The sequence below is a fragment of the Aulostomus chinensis genome, chromosome 5 (assembly GCF_037954235.1).
Source record: "Aulostomus chinensis isolate RoL2024-O1b breed Wild chromosome 5, RoL_Achi_v1.0, whole genome shotgun sequence".
NCBI lineage: Eukaryota > Metazoa > Chordata > Actinopteri > Syngnathiformes > Aulostomidae > Aulostomus > Aulostomus chinensis.
Window position 1 is genome coordinate 18,752,995 of NC_141324.1, and position 17,631 is coordinate 18,770,625.

Here is a 17,631-nt window from a genome sequence, read left to right on the forward strand (position 1 = left end):
TCTGTACTTTCTGTGGTATAGTCAAGTCTCACTGTTTTCTGCAGAAATGGCGGGATCTCAATGTCATCAGTAGTCTACTGAAGTCCTTCTTCCGAAAACTTCCAGAACCTCTATTTACAAACGGTGAGATCAGAACACACAATGGGAATCATGAGAAAAGCTACCCAAAGAATTGTCATTTTCTGCGCGAATCTTCTGTTCAGCTAGAAGTTTTCTGTGTATTCAACAGAAAAGTATGCAAACTTCATTGAAGCCAACAGAACAGAAGACTCAGTTGAAAGACTAAAGGAGCTTAAGAGGCTGGTAAGATATCACTGCACCAACCTACAAAACAGTCTCTCCGGTACAAAATAAAAAGCACTCTTCTGAAAGTCTGTTGTCTTCTTTTTAATTCGCAGATCCATGAACTACCTGATCACCACTACGAAACTCTAAAATTCCTTTGTGCTCACCTCAAGAAGGTTTCTGAGAACTGTGAGAAAAACAAGGTACACTATAACAGCATGTCAGTGTTGAAGTCATTAAAGCAATGTTTTTCACCCAAAAAGTATTTTTTCCCCTTTCAAGTACTCACAAATGGGTGTATTGAGCTCACAGACATTTTTCACCTCCTGCAGCTCTTCTTTGTAACTCCAGGGTGCAGAAAGTCAGCCATGTGTTTTTAGCTTTAAGCTAATGGTCACTGACAGCTACAACAGCAAAACCACAACAAAACTGCTCAAAAACGACCACTTACAGACCCAAGCAGTATAATCCACATCTTCATTATCCAGACGTACACTCAGTAAACCACAACAACAATAGAGTTGCTTCAACTGGACAAGCCTACCGTGAACAAGTGCTGAAACTGATGGGCGACAGTGTGTTCGTTTTTACCTCAAAGAAAAGTGGTTGGCTGAGTTGGCGAGCGTCCAGACGGATAAAGAAGACGTAGATTATATCAGACCATACGCTTGAGAGTTTGTCAGCAGACATTTTTTGGTAATTTAACAATCCGCTGTAGTCAACCACTAGATTCAAGCTAGAAATGCGTGGCCGGCTCGTTTTGCATTCTGGAGTCACACAAGGGTAATGCAGGAGGTGGAACTGTCTCTGTGAACCGAAGATTTGTGAGGTTTTGAAAGGCAAAGCCACTTAAAATATCAGCTGGTGTCTTTATGAGCTTGTCAAATAAATTATGATTATATTATCTTGTAGATGGAGCCTCGTAACCTGGCGATCGTGTTTGGCCCGACGCTGGTCAGAACCTCTGAGGACAACATGACCAATATGGTCAATCACATGCCGGACCAGTGCAAAATAGTTGAGAACCTGATCCAACAATATGACTGGTTCTTCACCGATGAAGGCGACGAGGATCCTGTTGTACGTGGCCCTTCACACTTACTTCTTTCGGAATCTTATTTTGTTGCTGTGTTGTTGTTGGGGTTTTTTTTGTGGGTTCCCTCACCCTTACCTCTGCCTCCCTGTCTGGTTCCAGACCACCGCAGAGCAGGAGAGCACAGTGCAGTCTCAGCCTGTGCCCAATATCGACCACCTGCTCTCCAACATCGGGCGAACGGCAGCTTCGCCGGGCGAAGTCTCAGGTAACTCACCGGGATTTCTCTCCCAGGACTCTGCACTCAAGCATCATCAGAGCAGCAAATACTTCTCCATGGCATTAATACTGTATTTCATGAGTGCTGAAGTAGTGGATTTAAGTGTGTAACATGTCTTGATAAGATTGTTAATGTTAAGACAAAGAACATCATGCCCGTGATCCATAATTTAAATGCTTAGCCAAGTTGACCAATTTTTTTTTTTTTTTATGTTTCTGTCAGACAAGCTTTTTCAGTAATTTTCCAGTTGGGATTAGACTTTGGTTTGATCAGTGGAAGATTGTTGAAAAACACCTTGTATGACAAACCTTCAATCCTTTTTTAAACAGTTTGTTATGATTTGAGTCTGTTTTGTTTTGGTGTCGCCCAAATAGATCCAATTGTCCACGTTTTATTTTCTGTTCATTTCTTTGCTTCTCTCCTTATTTTTTCTCACTCTAGTCATTATTTCCTCTCCCTGTGCTTTACCTGTGTTGAAATGACGACTCCTTTTCTTTCAGTTCTTTTCTTCCCCTCCTCCTCGTCTCATATAATCCCGGCATGTTCTTTCCCAAAGTAAATTTTAACGAACAAAACGAAACAATGGAAGTTTTAACCCTTCTGACCTCTGCCCTTTTGTGTGTAGTGTGTTGTTTTTCTCCCTTATCCCTGTCCAGCACTCACATATTACCCAATCTTGACACAGGCCAAGTGGGCGGCGTCTATCACTCGATGATGTCACTGATGGACTCTGTTTTGTCAGTGATGGACAGCTGGGACTGTAGGAAGAAGGACGAGTGTTGTGCCCAGTGTAGCTGCCTAGTCTGCAGAAACCCGCAGCTCTTTTAAATTTGGGCGAAAGGAGGAAAAAAGATAAAAAAGAAAGAAAGAGAAGTCGATGTTTGTCATTTTTCCTGTGGTGTGCACGTCTCACATTTAAACCAAATACCCTGAATTGAGGGGATACAGAGCGATGCTGCTGTACTTTCTCTGAAAGCCCTTCTGCTGTCTCTTGTTGTCTCTTAAGCTGATCGCAAGGACAAGTAGCATGGTATGGTCATCCTCAGGTTCTCTCCCGGTCATGTGGCATCATCTGTCATGATGTCTGAGGGTGGGGTCGTAGTGCTGGGACTGAGCTGGATATATTGTGTACGCGTTTACACACAAAACAAACCTGCACATACAACCACGTCCCAGATTGTTTCGTCCTAAACGTAGGATGCAGACGCGCACATGTTTTTCTGTAGTGGCGGATGGAACTGTGAGCAGGTTCTGCAGATGTAATTGTTTGTTGCTGCTGCAGGTAGTTTTTTTGTTTTGTTTTGTTTGTTAGGTTTTGGGCTTCAGGTGCTATCTCTTGTGTTCTTTTTGTTTGATTGGTTGTCTAAGATGTCCCTATTTCTTTGTCTGTCAGCAACTACTGCCAGATTCTCATCACGTACATACTCTATAACACCTTCATCAATTGCTAACATGTCCTCCACCATGTATGTCTCTCTGCCAGAAAACTGATGCACTTCACACCGATGGCCCTAAATTAGACCGTCAATAGCCTGTTCCCACCCCAGGAAACTTCTCAGGGGCGCGGGAGTCATGTCAGGAACTCAGGACAGGGACTTTACTCAGGTTTCAGCCAGAGAAACTAAATTTAGAGGCTCTTCCATCATTCAGCTGCCAAAACAGCCTCAGTGGGATTACTTTCTGCTGACCCTGGAACTATTCAAGTTTACAATCCTGAAAGTCGATAAAAGATGAAACATGTATTTATACATTTCTCATGTTTTACATTAAATAATTTATTAATCTAAAGATTATTCTCACAGTTGTGTAGAAAACCTCAACAAAATGTTGGGAAATGTTTATCACAGTTTCTAAAAAGATTCTTTCCATCCAACAGTTCTTAATGTTTTATCATAAATGATTTTTAAAAAGCAGCAAATTCTGATATTTCACAGTCTGGAAACAGAAAATGCAAGACATTTTTCATTTTTTCACACTTTTAACAATAAATTGCTTATTGGTTGCAGCTCTAATGTCTGCTGTAGGTTCCCTTTGCCTCCCCCGCACGTTCGGACGTGATCCATCAGGGTTATTCGTTGGCTTTTCTACTTTTAGAACTGCAAGATAAAGTTTTGTTTTGCGTTGATGTTGTATGGATTGACACGTTCAAGGACACTGCAGGAGTTGATCTAGTTCGGAGCAGTCACTCCATTATACGAAGGCTCGCCAGCATCAGCTTTATTGACCACAATACACACACACACACACACACACACACACACACACTCTTTCACTGATCTGTTCAGCTCAGGCCCCTTAAGCGACTCAGACAGTGCGAGCTCATCTCTCCCTCTCGCTGTGTTGTTGTTTTGAGTTGGGAAAGAATGCCTTCAGCTGGTTGGTGGCTACGTGTGATGCTCTGTGACTGACCGTGTTTGTCCGTGATGTGCCGTCGTTTCCATCGTTACATTGAGCATGAGCCGCTTTTAATTTCTTGGTTCAACTGCCGGGTTTTCACTTCCTGTCCTCTCACCCCTCATTTCAGGCCTTCCTCTGCTGCATTCTTGTTTCCATATACTGCTTAACTGTGGTTACTCGTCCTCCTGTCTTACTCTGAGCCGAAGCTGTGTCATCTTGCTTTCATCCAGCTGCTCTCATTATACTCATCAACGTCTGTCAGTCTCACTCTCAACAAACTCTCTATCTGCATTTCTCTCTTTATCTGGTCTGTTTATAGAGAGGCAGAGGAGGCTGACTGTAACTGATGACTCTCTTTTTGTTCACACAGATTCAGCATGTAGTGACTCCTCCAAATCAAAGGTACCATTCTTATTTTCATTCTCGTCTTCGTTTGTTTGAGCGGTCTCTCTTCCCCCCTCCAGTCCATAACAATGTTTGGTTTTTCCACAGCAGAGCTTGTGGGGGTCAGGGAAGGATCAGTGTAGCAAAGAGATGCTGCGCTCCTCCTTCTTCGTCAACCGCAAACGTAAGAAGCCCAAGGACAAATCTCATCCCAGCAGTTCAGACGACGACCTGGACGCTGTGTTCCCTAAGAAGGAGCTCCCGGAGGAGAGCCAGCAGCAGCAGCCTCTGTGGTCTCCAGACAGCCGGACGGAGGAGGAGGAGGACGAGGATGAGGAGGAGGAGGGGGAGACGGATGACACCTGTGAGAAAGAGAAACACAGGAATGGCTCTGAGGAACAGCTTGACAAAACCGACGGCAAAGACTTTCTCTCCAGCGGCTTGACGTCCCAGCCCTCTCCCTCCCTGCCTCCAGAGCACAACCCCACCACCCTTCAGACCGGCTCCCTGTATGCCTCGCCCTCCCAGTCCCCAACCTTGAGCTACCGCAGGCCCATGGCCCACCAGTCCTCCCTGTCAGACCCGCCCTCCAACTATGATGACACGGTTTCGGACCTCGGCACGATGAACAGCACTAGCTCTCAGGCCTCAGTGCCTAGAGTGAGGCGCAGCAGGACCGCAGCTTTGGGACCAGAAGCGGGCCCCAGCGGGCTAGGAGCTGAAGTTTGCTCCATCACCTCCGACTACTCCACCACATCTTCCATGACCTTCCTGACCGGAGGAGAGATCAGCACCCTCAGTCCTGAAGTCCAGTCAGTGGCTGAGAGCAGGGGCGGAGACGACGCTGATGACGAACGAAGCGAGCTCATCAGCGAGGGGAGAGCGATGGAGACGGACAGCGAGAGCGACATATCGGTATTTACTGTCGGGAGGGACAGCAGAGCCACTGAGCATCTGCAGGATGCTCCACAACCTCTTGCCTCCCACAGACTCATCGAGTGTGATACACTCTCAAGAAAGAAAGCTGCTCGACAGAAAACCGACAGCGAGTCCTCTCTGGATGGTGCTCGTAGCGATAAAGATTCCAGCAGACTGTCCCAAGTTCTGGGGTCAGTTAAAGGTCGTTCCACCGGCAGTCTCAGCTCCTCATCCCGCGGTGAGCTGGATAAGTCGGAACCTGCGTGGAAGCTGAAGATCACAGACCGACTGAAGGTACGTCTGCGGATGTCTGTGGACGACATGTTTGGCGTGGGCAGCCAGCGGAGCCGATCCCCTGAAGGTCGAAGTAAGAAGAAGAACATCCGACGCAGACACACCATGGGGGGGCAGAGGGATTTCGCTGAGCTGTCTGTTCTGGGGGACTGGCAGCACGTTGGTATCGGTTCTGGTTCGCGCTCGGAGCTGTCAGCTGTTGACCGGCTGAAACCAAAGTGCAGCTCTCAGGACTTCTCCATCGGGGACTGGATCGCCCGCGAGCGCCACCGCACCAGCAATCCCGAGGTCAGCCTTGAGCTCTGCGAACAACAAGGACTGTGCAGCGGCATCTCCCAAACCACAGGAGCCGCGTCCTCCTCCGAACTCTCCCGTCGTCCAGCTGAGGTGAACGGGGAGGTGCCCCAGAGCAAAAACCTGAGCCTCTCGGCCACGGCCCACCCACACAAACTCACTAGCTCCCAGGTGGTCCACTCACGCTTCTATCAGTACCTGTGAGGAGTGTGTGTTTGTTCTGTCTATGAGGTGTGTGTGTTCAGGAGTATCACGTCTGTTGTGTGACCAATGTTAGTGAATGAGCATGTTGTACAAAAATGTCTGGATTGTGTGTCTGTGAGCGTTTGTGGAAAAAAAGAGAATTAGTGCACACAAGGATTGTGTATAAGGCATGTAACAAATGTCATTAATTAATTTTCTTTTTTATGATAATTGACTTTGGGAGGCTCAGAGGAGGATTTCCTCCCCTCCCAAAATAAATTCCTCTTATGCTGAAGATTGAAAGGACCTGTGGCTCGTGAAACAATGAGCTGGTGAAGTTCAGTACGTGCAAGGAATTGTGAACAGTGACACTTGAATTAAGATTGTTAAAAAGGCTTAGTGAAGTGGCTTTAAGGATTAACTGACTTTTAGAGCGAATAGGAAGTAGTAGAAAAGAGTTTTAGTATCGCAGATTAACTATTTTTGTCTGAAGAAAGTTTAAGAGTCGGTAACCAAATGAAGAATGTACAGACCTGCTTGCTGTAATACAGACTAAAAGCTTTAGATGCTTGTGTTTCATTCTAAAGTGTACATTATCCCCTTCTCCGTGTACTTGAATAGCGTTTTGGTACAGCACGTGCGTTTGTGCGTGCCTGTGTGTGTGCGTGCGTGCGTGTGTGTGTGTGTGTGTGTGTCAACAGGGCTTTCCCAAAGGTACAAAAGTGACATGGTGACACTGGAATGAATGCAGACCTTCTTGATCCCAGTTCCGAGCAGTGAACAACGTGCCTCTGATGCAACATGTGTTTGACTGGCGGTACGGTGCATTCAGAGGGTTAAAAAAAAAAAAAAAGAAAAGATGTTGGAATTAAAAAGTGGGTAATCAAATGAGAAAATCCTGTTTCTTCACAATAGGAAGTGCCTCACAATGAAATGTTTAGGGTGCCATATTGTCTTTGTTGAGACGCACCAAGATGTTACTGTGAATGACATTTTTTTTATGGTTGACTCTCTCAGTCATTCTACAGGTTCTGTAACAATGCCGAGCTTCCATTCCACTCCGGTCTTAACACATTTTGTACTTTTTTTTTTTTTTTTTTTTTTTGTTACCCCCCCCTCTCCTCTTTTTAATTTTTTTTTTTAACAGAACTTGAATTATTAATTTTCTTTGTATAATAAGTAACTTAAATGTACATATAAAATGCCATGTTTTAGCTGCTTTACTTCTCATTTCCATCATATTGCAGGATTAAGTACAGTATTGTGAGATGGTGACGATGGTGACGCTCAACTGTGCGGTACTTCTCTGCAGAGGTGCGAGCGTGAGGGAACGTGGATGAGCTGGAACCCTTTGTACCCATGCTGTGTTCCTCTGATTGTGAGAGGAGTTCAGACTCCTGAGACACTGGAAATAAATTTTGTCAATGGCAAACGTTTACGTATGTTTTGTTTTGGAGGTTTTTGTTTGTTTGTTTGTTTGTTTGTTTTTTTCTTAAGGGGACCAGAGTTACATCACACGGGTCCAGAAGCAAAGGAATGACATCATGATGTATGCCAGTGATGGCTATGAAGTAAGGATCTAATCAGATCAAATGAATAGCTCACGTTTGAATATCATGTTTAGTTTAAGGTGTTGCAAAGTGAACAGACATCCAAATGGAATGTTCATTTATCCACCGCCTGATTGATAGGATTAAAATATTTTAATCCGAGAAATCTGTCGTTTTTTTGATTAAATTTGCCTGAACATATATTGAAGTTATTTAACTGTTTAAAATGTTTATGGGTGACTTTACCATATAGCGCCTTTCAGAGAAATTCATAAAATGTTAATCCTAATTCTAAAGTTGAGAATTAGATGATTAAAAAATAAAGACCGTCAACAGAGGAGTCTGTTAGGAATAAACGTTTGCCTCCATAAGTGAAGGTAGAGACCAACAGATGGGCCTCAGCCGCCCGGCCCTGGTCTGAAGACCTGAGTGATGGATGGATGTCCTCAGGTGAAGACGTGCATGAATGGAGTGTTGCATGTGCCGTCCTCGCTGCGGCGTTCTGGATCTCTTGCTTCAGAGACGACTTGCTGAGATCATTGAAGGAGGAATCTACAGACCGGATGATTCAGAAGCAAGTACAATCGTCCCCAACTCTTGTATTAATACAACAGCATGCAGTATTTCCTTTGAGACACCTCCGTTCAGATTCTGTGATGATCAACGATCCTCTGTGTATTTCACCCACACAGGTTTTCTTCCTGTTCTCCAAGTAATGAAACTACTTCAGGCTTGCACTCTGTCAGGACTGATGAAGCTTTAAACATATTTTAATATTTTTGAATTAGACCACTGGGGAAACCTGCTAAAAGCTGCTCTTGTACATTTGGAATGTTCTCAGTAGCATCTACTTTCACGGGGTCAGTAGAAATATTTGATCAGTGCTTTACTGCCTTTTTTTTCTTTTTTCTATCAATGTCAGTAGTTTTAGTGGCGTTCTGTTAAAATGCAGTACATACAGCGAACACAAGAGGGCGCGCAAACTCCACAATACAGCTTCATACCAGATGCAGCAAATGAAGCCAACGTCAGATACATTTCAAAATGCTTTATATACAAGTTGCACATAACAACAAAGACCGAAACGATGTCAGATTTATACACTTTGTACATCAGCTGACTAAAAACCACTGACGATACGAACAGAAGTGACAGGGAGAGAGAGAGAGAGAGAGAGAGTTAAGCCATTTAACACACAAATAAATCCACAAAATAACCAAAAAAACAAAAAATATTAACTTGCCAGATTGTAAATACTCTTTAAATGTTGTGTCAGTATAATACCATCATTCAAGCAGACAAACAATTATTCAGTTTCGGTTCAGTTTTTATGAGTGAGATGTTTTGTAGTATAACTTAGCTCACTGATTTGAGGAGAAGTAACTTGATGCACAACAAGGCCTGTTCATGTTTACTTGTGGGCTCCTAACATGAAACTTTCACCCGCGTTAAGGCACAGTGACTAAAATTTCAATTCATAAGTATGAGGAAGGGGACGACGTGATGTCTTTTTTTTTTTTTTCCTTACGATATCGTGCCTCGGTTTGTAAAAGCAACTGAAGACTGATGCAGCCAGGTTTCCACTCATAGACACGGTGCTATTGTAAGACACTGAACAGAGAGATTTGGGGGAGAAACAAGTAGCAGTAGTCATGAACACAACGATCAGTAACTTGGTTGGCAAGGTTATTAGGAAGTGGCAGCCTTTCAGAACACCTCAATATGACTTCATGGGGGATATTCTGTGCTGGAAAGTGCAGTGCCCAATGGGTAATGTTGATCTTCTTCTCCCCCCCCCCCCCCCCCCCCAAAAAATAGTGAAAATATTTTATGTGACATATTTGAGCAAATGCAGCCACTAAATGGCGTAAAGATGAACGTAAATCGGTGTATTTTCTTCAAGCGACGTGTCGGGTTTTACTTTTAGATGCTGCCAAGCTTGATATCATATTATTTTTTATCATATTCTGTCTTAGGTATATCATATAAATATACTTTACTTTCTTTAAAATGCATCATCCAAACCTTTGTGTCTCACGTATTGTGATGTTGAGGCTGAATAGCAACATTTCTTGTTAGAAAGGTTGGACATGGTTTTATTTCAGCTGTCAAAATGAGAGAAACTGACACCAGAATCCAGTGAACGACAGCCACTTTTTGCCTTTTTAGAAGTATTCTGTCCTCTTCCGTTAGCTGACACAGATATTTAACGTATCGTAGATGTACTTTCCTGCAAAGTATCGCAGGATAATCACTGGAGAGTATGTACGGTTGCTGATTTCCACCTCTACTGTGGTTCTGAATATTATTTAGTGCCTGAACTCACTCACACCGGGAACATGTTACCATCTTTGCGTCCCTTCCTTGTTGGTATTTGCACTGACCTGCTTGGGAGGCCCCCCCCCCCCCCTCCACAAACTGTTTCTTGTAATCCTTTATCAGTCCACCAGATGGAGTGCTAGAGAGGCGGCTCCCTCAGCATCGTGTCTGTGTATTCTAATGGTGCAGAGACATATGACTGTTTACATCACAGGTTCATTCAGCGTCTTTCTTCCTGACTGTCAGCAGCCAGCATGAGGTGAGGAGGGGAGATGAAGGCCGAGTTCCCGTTGCACATGCAGCTTCTGCACTTGGAGCTCAAATCTGATGGAACAGCAGGAGGCGGGTCGATTGTGTGGGAACAATATGTTGCATATTGTGCTGTAGAAGCTGGCCGAGGGGGTGGTGGGGGGAGATGGGGGGGGGGGGGTGGCTGAGGAATCTAACTGTCGTCCTCGTCCTCTTCCTGCTGGTCGTCCTTCTGCAGCTTCTCTGGTTCCCGGAAACACTCCTCAAAGAAGTTGACAAGGGACTGACTCAGGTGCTGCTGAGTCCCGGAGCTGTGGAGGAAGTGTCCCTCATCGGGGTAGATCTGCACACCGACACAGCAGAGGATTACACCCACACTCATCTTACCTGAACAATTGAGCCATCACTGCAAGGTGTGGTGCAATTGTTTTGACTGATCGGCAACTTAAAATCCCAAATCCTTTCATTTACAGCAATAAATTACACAAGAGCTATAATTATCTCATTAATTAAAAAACAGCTCAGTGTTTCTGATTTTTTTTTATTTGTTTCTGTTTTTCCTGAAGTAAGGAGATAATGAAGTTTCTGATGCAGAGAGAATAAGCAATACTTGCCACCTTGTCAGACCTCACCTGTAGCGTGTAATTGGCCTTTTGGCTGATTAAATGGTTGATAAACTTGGCCGTGTGCTGGAAGTGAACTTTTTCTGCGGAGATGGAGAAGATAGGAGTGAGTTCGATAGATATTCTCTCACTGTTTACACGAGCCGGGATGTAAAAGGGTTACCATCAGCTGTCGGGTGAATTATCAAGTACTGCTTGTCCAGGAGATGACCTGCTCGATGTTCTAAATTTGCCATCTGAGCAGCAGAGAAAGAAAATCTGTATCATCAACATCATCTTTATAACGAAAATAATAATTTGACAGTGGAATTTTACCGTATATACTTGGGAGTCTGTCTTTGAGCCCAGGTACCGCTCTGAAAATGCCGATACTATGATTGAGGGCACAAAAATCAGGGTTAGATCGCTGGGAACCTTCAGACACATAAGAACTAAACAGAGGAGACGATCGAGTTTTACCGTAAAGTTCAAAATCTGTGATGGGGGAGACGGCCGTTCCACATTTCAGTTGAGTGAACTCCTTGGAGCTCAGGAGCATCGTGGCTAAATATCCTCCATAGGCCTGCACACACAAGGTGGAGAGCTCATTCAGACGCTTCTGTGCATGAAGCTGCATCTCTGTAAAGGTCTGTATTTCCTTCTACCTTTCCGTACACGCCCATTCGGTTCTTGTCGATGTAAGGCTTTTTGGATATGAACCTGGAAGGACAGAGAAGATGTCAACCCCACGGTGTCGTGGACCTGAGAGACCAGAGCTGTAGTGTCGGGGTCCCACCTGAGCGCCTCTAGCTGGTCCTTCTCCTCCAACTTCCCCAGCTTCCTTCTGACTTTGTGGAGAAGGTTGGTGCCCTGAAATCCACTGCCGTGGCCGTCAAAGCGGATCACGATGGTGCTGAAGCTGCTGACCAGAACGGTGGCCCAGTCCACCTGGAACTGTTCTGTCACCATCTGCCCACCAGGTGTGCCGTCGCTGTGTAGGACACAACCAAGGAGGAGGTGGATATAGTCAAGTCAAGTCAATTTTATTTGTCTAGCGCCAAATCACAACAAAAGTGACCTCACAACACTTTACAAGTAGAGCAGGTCCAGTACCACGCTCCTTCAATGGATCCACACCCAACAATTCTCCATCAACAAGCACATCCTGCAACAGCGGCGATGAAATCCTTCCTTTTAACAGGCAGGAATGTCGAGCCGATCCAGGCTCAACGGGGACGGCCTTCAGCTTTGACCGGTTGGGGGGGAAAGAGAGCAGGAGAGCAGGGCGGAGACAAAGACAGATAATGGAGGAAGACAAATATGCAGAAGGAAAGAGTGGGACAGAGATAAAGAGAGAGAGAAAGGGAAGAGACTGATGGACAGACGGGGACGTGAGCAGGTGGAGCTACGGTATATATGTATATATATATGTGTGTGTGTATGTGTATATATATATGTATGTGTATATATGTGTGTGTGTGTGTATATGTATGTGTGTGTATATGTATGTGTGTCTGTATATATATATATATATATATATTTATGTGTATATATATATGTGTATATATATATATATATATGTATATGTATATATATGTGTATATATATATATATATATATATATATATATATATATATATATATATGTATATGTATATATATGTGTATATGTATGTAAATATACAAATATGAAGGCGCCTGATTAATAAACAAGTGCGTCTCACTCTCGAGTTTTTAACCCCTAAATCTGAGGATGATGTCATCCCAGTTATCTAATTTTGGGCTTGTTGTCTACAATTTGAAGAACCCTTGCAGAGTCAAAGCTGTAGGTGCACCAATTAGCAACGCGCTACGCTGACTCCCCCCCCATTGTTCAACAATAAGCAGAGCATTTTCCGATGCTGTGTTGGAGTGTGGGCATTTGGTGCTCTGCTGGGTTATCATACTTACACTAGCAGCAGAAGGGGGTAATGCGCCGTGTCTACAAATCCAGCTGGCTTCAAGATCTGCATTGTGAGTTCTGCAGCGGACACATCAGTGTTAAAGTTCTAATGCAGCAGGACGGGTTCTGATTAGCTGTTGCTATGACGCCTGGATCAAGACGTACCATAGTCGTCTATAGTGATGGTGTCATACTCCACTCTGGGCATCTGCATGCTGATGAAGGTGTTGTTTACCCTGTCGTTGGTCTCCAAGTCTAACAACTCTGCTCATTGTAAGGACACACTTGTTAGATTCGACTCAGTGACGCGCAAGAATTTCAGCAGTAATTATTAAAAACATAGAGGACAACAACACTCACTCTCTCTGTCTTCGGTCCTATAGACAGCCACGCTCGGTATATCGGGGCCTCCACGGAGCAATTCAAGAGGAAAAAGATACACAGAAATTGAGTTATGACGATAGATAATCTATTTCTGTCTCTTGAGGAGAGATTACAGTGTATTATTTCACAATGGAGCTCTTCTCCAAAGATCCAGTTAATGAGGAGAGCCAGCGGTACTTGTCCTCTCTGGAGAGAACAAAACAAATCGGCTGCCATGGAAACCACAGAGTTGAAGCCACAAGGACAGACATAATATCGAATTGTCTCTAGAGGACAGATGGAGTATCTAGTAATGCAAACAACTGTACTTCCTCTTCTTTCCACTTGTCAGAAAAAAAATAACAACCTAAGAACCATTCACTCATATGACAAAATCAAGCATCCAGCTGTGGTTTGAGGTCATCTGCTAAAGCGCGGCTCAATACCAAGCCAACTTAATTCAATTACACACAACAAGTCATGTCTGCTGGGCAGTAAAACTCTCACAACACTCAAGGTCACTGATGCTCACCTTTACAGCTGAGTAAGAAGTAGCGCATGTTGTGGCTGAATGAAACGTCCACATAGCTGCACTTGAACTCACAGGAGAGGCAGCAGCGGTTGAAGGGAGGGATTGTGTCGGCGCTGGGAGACGGCGTCAAGTTTAGTTTTCTAAAGAAAAGTCACTTGAGAGTACAGACGAGAAGAAAATAGTACCTGTACAAGTGCCGCCGTTTGGGGTTATCTTCTGTGCTCAGAAAATACCTGGAAAACACACACACACACATAAGTACAATAAATTAATAAAATAACCACACACATTTTGATAATCTGTTCAAATATGCAGGTAGAAGTATCCAAATATCTAACATGAGGTTTCTTTCGTGATTGTAGGCCAGGATGCTGGTGACGTCCCAGTCTCCAGAGGTCAGCGACTGGAGTATGTCTGTGCTGCTGTTGGGCTGCCAGATACAACACCATTTAACATTCCGTCGTGAGAAAAGGACAAATGTTCTGAGGACGATTGTGTGATGAGTTACCATGGAGGTGGACATAGAAATGTGGAAGAACTTCCCCCTCCCACCCTGAGGAATCGCCCTGGTGAAGAAGAACTTATGTCCGTCGTGGGAGAAGAGCGGAGCTTCGTTCTGCAGGGAGGAGAGAAAATCGTCTACGTGAGTGTACAAAGATCCCAGCTGACATGTGTCCTCTTGTTCATGTGCTCAACAACACGCAGAGCAAACAAGTCTCTTCACCTACCTGCCTGTGCAACCAGCTGGTGCTCTCATCCTCGTGTTTCTGGAAATAAAAGGAGGGTAAAAGTTAAATCAGAACTAAACCAATCTAATCTGTCAGGCTTCATCTACGCAGGCGTTACTTGCTCGTTTTGTTTGTTTGTTTGTTTGTTTGGTCTTTCCATGTTATTAGAGTTTTGATAAAGAAAAAGCAGAAGCGGGTGTAAAACTTGCATTAACGTAACTTTGTGGCCTCTTTGGGGGCAGCAGGAACAAGTTATGACTCTAACCGCGGTGGCCCAGAGAGCTCAGAACTACAGAAAACAAACAAAGCTGAAAAACGATCAAACTGCAAAATTCCATTTGATAATCACGGACGGCACGTAAAAGTGATGGACACATTCGCTGGAATCCTTCGAGAGTGTTTTTTTTGGCTTATTTTGATATAGTGACGGTATAATAGTAATAGTAATAACAATAAAAAAGACAAATCCTGGATTTATCCAACACTTTAAGGTTCCATCTGGAAACAATTTATCGTGTTTTGATTTATTTATTTATTTTAAATCTAAATTTGAATTTAGTCTTCATGAAGCTGCAGTGCGTTGAGCTTTCAGGGCCGACGTATATAAAACCTTTAAGTGTGATGTGTTAAATTGTTTGCAACCAGTTGCTTATTTACCAGCAATTAGGGATGGAATTTATCAACCATTTGCAGTCAAATTAACAAATGAGAGTCAAATCCAGCAACTCCAACACAAATCGACAGGCAGATGCTGACACGGACGCTGAACCAAAACTGTTTATCTGTGGCTGAGAAATGAACTAAAACTACAAATTAAGCTTTTTTTGTTGATGTTTTGATACACTCTCGTCATAATTTATTTTTTAAAGCATAAAAAGACCGCGGTTCACCCAGGGAAAGACTGATTCACCTTGATGCAGACCCCAGTAGTTGCCTCACACAGTGTCAGTATGGAGTTGTTCTGGGCTCTGTTCAGCCAGTTGACAGCCAGTTTGGTGCTGGTGGCCCACCTCACCATGGTGATGTAATATTCCCTCCTGGAAATCCAGCAGCAGATAAACATCATCACCACTGAGAGCTACTGACTCCTCTATCCAGGAGGAAAATGCTCCAGGGGCTCGTTACTTCAACCACGATCAGACACCTTCAGGCTGTCACGCACCCGATTCGGGGGTCATCAGGTTTCTTCACCACTACGGTGTGCAGGGGACCGTTGAGGCTCACCACTGACAGGTGCACCACAGGGTTTTCTTCCCCAGCCTGCAGGAGCCAAAGGGAAACTAGAGATGTCAGTTTGGGTTTCAGCTGGGACATCAAATACGGGAGCGCGCTGGTCTCGTGTTTTCAGGAATAAATACAACTGTGGAAGAGTCGGAGTGGAACGTTCGCTGAGGTGTTGGCAGCAAACTTACCTTCGGGTAGTGATACTCCACGCTGTTGGGATATGCAGTTCCTGTAAAAAACGGGACTTCCATTTTTGGCACCAGCGTGTCGTTGATGGTCATGTAGGCCAGACGCAGCCCGTCCGGAGACCACCAGTGGGCTACGTGCGTCTGCAGGATTTCCTCTGTTGAAACACACAAACAAAACCCTTTGGATTTCAGATCATAAAAGGTGAAAAATGATATGCAGCTCTTCCCTTCTCCTTCATTTGCAGCTGCGGTGAATACATTCTGACAATGAGAGGAAAATTGCATATTGAACATGGACTTCTGCGGGGTACATGATCAGGTTATACAGAGATGAAGAATCAGTTCAAGTTCTTAAAAGCATGTGCTGCAGTTCTGTAAGGCACTGAATTCAACGCCACAACAACCCTGAGATCTCTCAGCAAAGAACAAGTGCCTCCTCGAGATGTTTCTTGAGAAAATGTTTTTTCTTCAGAGACTCATTCATGTCATTTGCTGATGAAGTTCTGGAACATCTTGATGTCTGTTCCAGCAAGTATGACACGATCGTTTGACATCTGTCTTCCGAAGCCATTTATACGTTAGGCATCATCTGGTAATCCATTCTACTCGCTTGTTTTGAGCAATCTAACTGCATAAAACTGCAAAAAAATACCTCAACATAAGAAAATCTCACTGTTCTGAGCTTTTCTATTTTGCACCATTTGTTTTCCAGCAACCCGTCCAGGGTGAACCCCGCCTCTCACCCCTGGGAGAGGCTCCAGCCCCCCCGTGACCCTTAACAGGAATAAATGGGAGAAAAATGGATAGATGGATTTTTTTCCAGCAGTTGATGAGCAATGTTTATCCAGCAGGGGGCAGAAGAGCTCTATTTTAAGAATCTATATTTGCTTCATGTAGACATACAAACAAAAGCTGTTTTCCTAACAGAAAAGGATCAGCTCAGCCTTGATGAGGTCGCCGGGATTTTAAAATCACTGCTGAAGCTGTCAGGCGACAATCATTTCTCCACGTTGCTGTGAACGCAGGGTCACAGGAACGTCGCCGTTGAATTGTTGCTGAGTTGTCGCGATGAGGCCGTGTGGTTTGTTGTGGTGCAGCAACAGGATTTTCAAGGCCTCGGCGTACAGAACATCAGCCCGCTCCTCTATAATCAAGGAGGACTATGGGATAAACTTGATTTGATGCAGTATGGTTGCTTTAGTTGACATTAAACACACACCATCTGCAGCAAACACTGCAGCCCATCACCATCACCACACACACACACACACACACACATTATTTGGTGTTCCTCTTCATCCCATATCATGTTAGTGTGTCCACACTAGTGGCGGGCGCACTAAAGCTTTACAAATGTTTCATTACCTGTTGAAAAGAGACGTTTGAGACGTTCCCCTGTGACTTTCACTGTCTTTGGTCCAGCCATCAAAGTTACAGCTCCTATTATTACCGGCGCTCTGTTATGAACTCTGATCAACACCAAAGTCTCACTGATCGTTACTTATTGGCCAATCATCCCTCTCACCCCAAGGACTGGATTTTATAATATTCTAACGTTTGATGACATCATCTCATACGTGATACCCGTCACCCAACATCAGATGTGGACATCACGATGGGCTGTAATGTCAGTAGAGCGTAGAACCTGATCATTCACTCTTCATTTATGGAAAGATCTTGCAAATGTATCATTTATGGGCTTTTACAAATGTTTTGGAAATAAAGAAACCTGTCAGGTTTTCATATGTTTTTCTGCATGGATGACATGGATGATTTTTACGTAGATATTGGATGTCGTGTATCCCCGGTTAGAATTTTTTCCAAATAACTTTCACGAAAACAAGCTCACCTGCAAATCTGCGAGAA

The 17,631-nt window shown here is 44.1% G+C and overlaps 2 protein-coding genes across 11 annotated transcripts in view; one reads left to right on the forward strand and one right to left on the reverse strand.

Annotated features, from left to right (window-relative positions):
- arhgap21b (Rho GTPase activating protein 21b) overlaps positions 1-7,755 on the forward strand; it is a 34,861-nt gene extending 27,106 nt beyond the window's left edge. For 3 of the 7 annotated variants that reach the window (XM_086203696.1, XM_086203695.1, XM_086203699.1), the window contains 7 exons: positions 45-123; positions 230-303; positions 399-488; positions 1,198-1,365; positions 1,481-1,586; positions 4,366-4,397; positions 4,488-7,754. In XM_086203696.1, the coding sequence (XP_086059822.1) occupies positions 45-123; positions 230-303; positions 399-488; positions 1,198-1,365; positions 1,481-1,586; positions 4,366-4,397; positions 4,488-6,089 (2,151 nt within the window). In that variant the 3' untranslated portion in view covers positions 6,090-7,754. Of the gene's footprint in view, positions 1-44; positions 124-229; positions 304-398; positions 489-1,197; positions 1,366-1,480; positions 1,587-4,365; positions 4,398-4,487 lie in introns of all 7 variants that reach the window. The other 4 variants (XM_086203700.1, XM_086203701.1, XM_086203702.1 and 1 more) reach the window with 3 other exon arrangements.
- Positions 7,756-9,428: 1,673 nt separating this feature from the next.
- dpp6b (dipeptidyl-peptidase 6b) overlaps positions 9,429-17,631 on the reverse strand; it is an 82,292-nt gene continuing 74,089 nt past the window's right edge. For all 4 annotated transcript variants that reach the window (XM_086203705.1, XM_086203706.1, XM_086203703.1 and 1 more), the window contains 18 exons: positions 15,766-15,920; positions 15,516-15,613; positions 15,264-15,390; positions 14,354-14,392; positions 14,134-14,241; positions 13,964-14,055; positions 13,811-13,858; positions 13,626-13,738; positions 13,091-13,138; positions 12,896-12,994; positions 12,739-12,808; positions 11,585-11,779; positions 11,454-11,508; positions 11,269-11,371; positions 11,125-11,180; positions 10,973-11,045; positions 10,819-10,892; positions 9,429-10,529 (listed from right to left, as the gene is read on the reverse strand). In XM_086203705.1, coding sequence (XP_086059831.1) covers positions 10,380-10,529; positions 10,819-10,892; positions 10,973-11,045; positions 11,125-11,180; positions 11,269-11,371; positions 11,454-11,508; positions 11,585-11,779; positions 12,739-12,808; positions 12,896-12,994; positions 13,091-13,138; positions 13,626-13,738; positions 13,811-13,858; positions 13,964-14,055; positions 14,134-14,241; positions 14,354-14,392; positions 15,264-15,390; positions 15,516-15,613; positions 15,766-15,920 — 1,703 coding nt within the window. In that variant the 3' untranslated portion in view covers positions 9,429-10,379. The remainder of the gene's footprint in view (positions 10,530-10,818; positions 10,893-10,972; positions 11,046-11,124; positions 11,181-11,268; positions 11,372-11,453; positions 11,509-11,584; positions 11,780-12,738; positions 12,809-12,895; positions 12,995-13,090; positions 13,139-13,625; positions 13,739-13,810; positions 13,859-13,963; positions 14,056-14,133; positions 14,242-14,353; positions 14,393-15,263; positions 15,391-15,515; positions 15,614-15,765; positions 15,921-17,631) is intronic.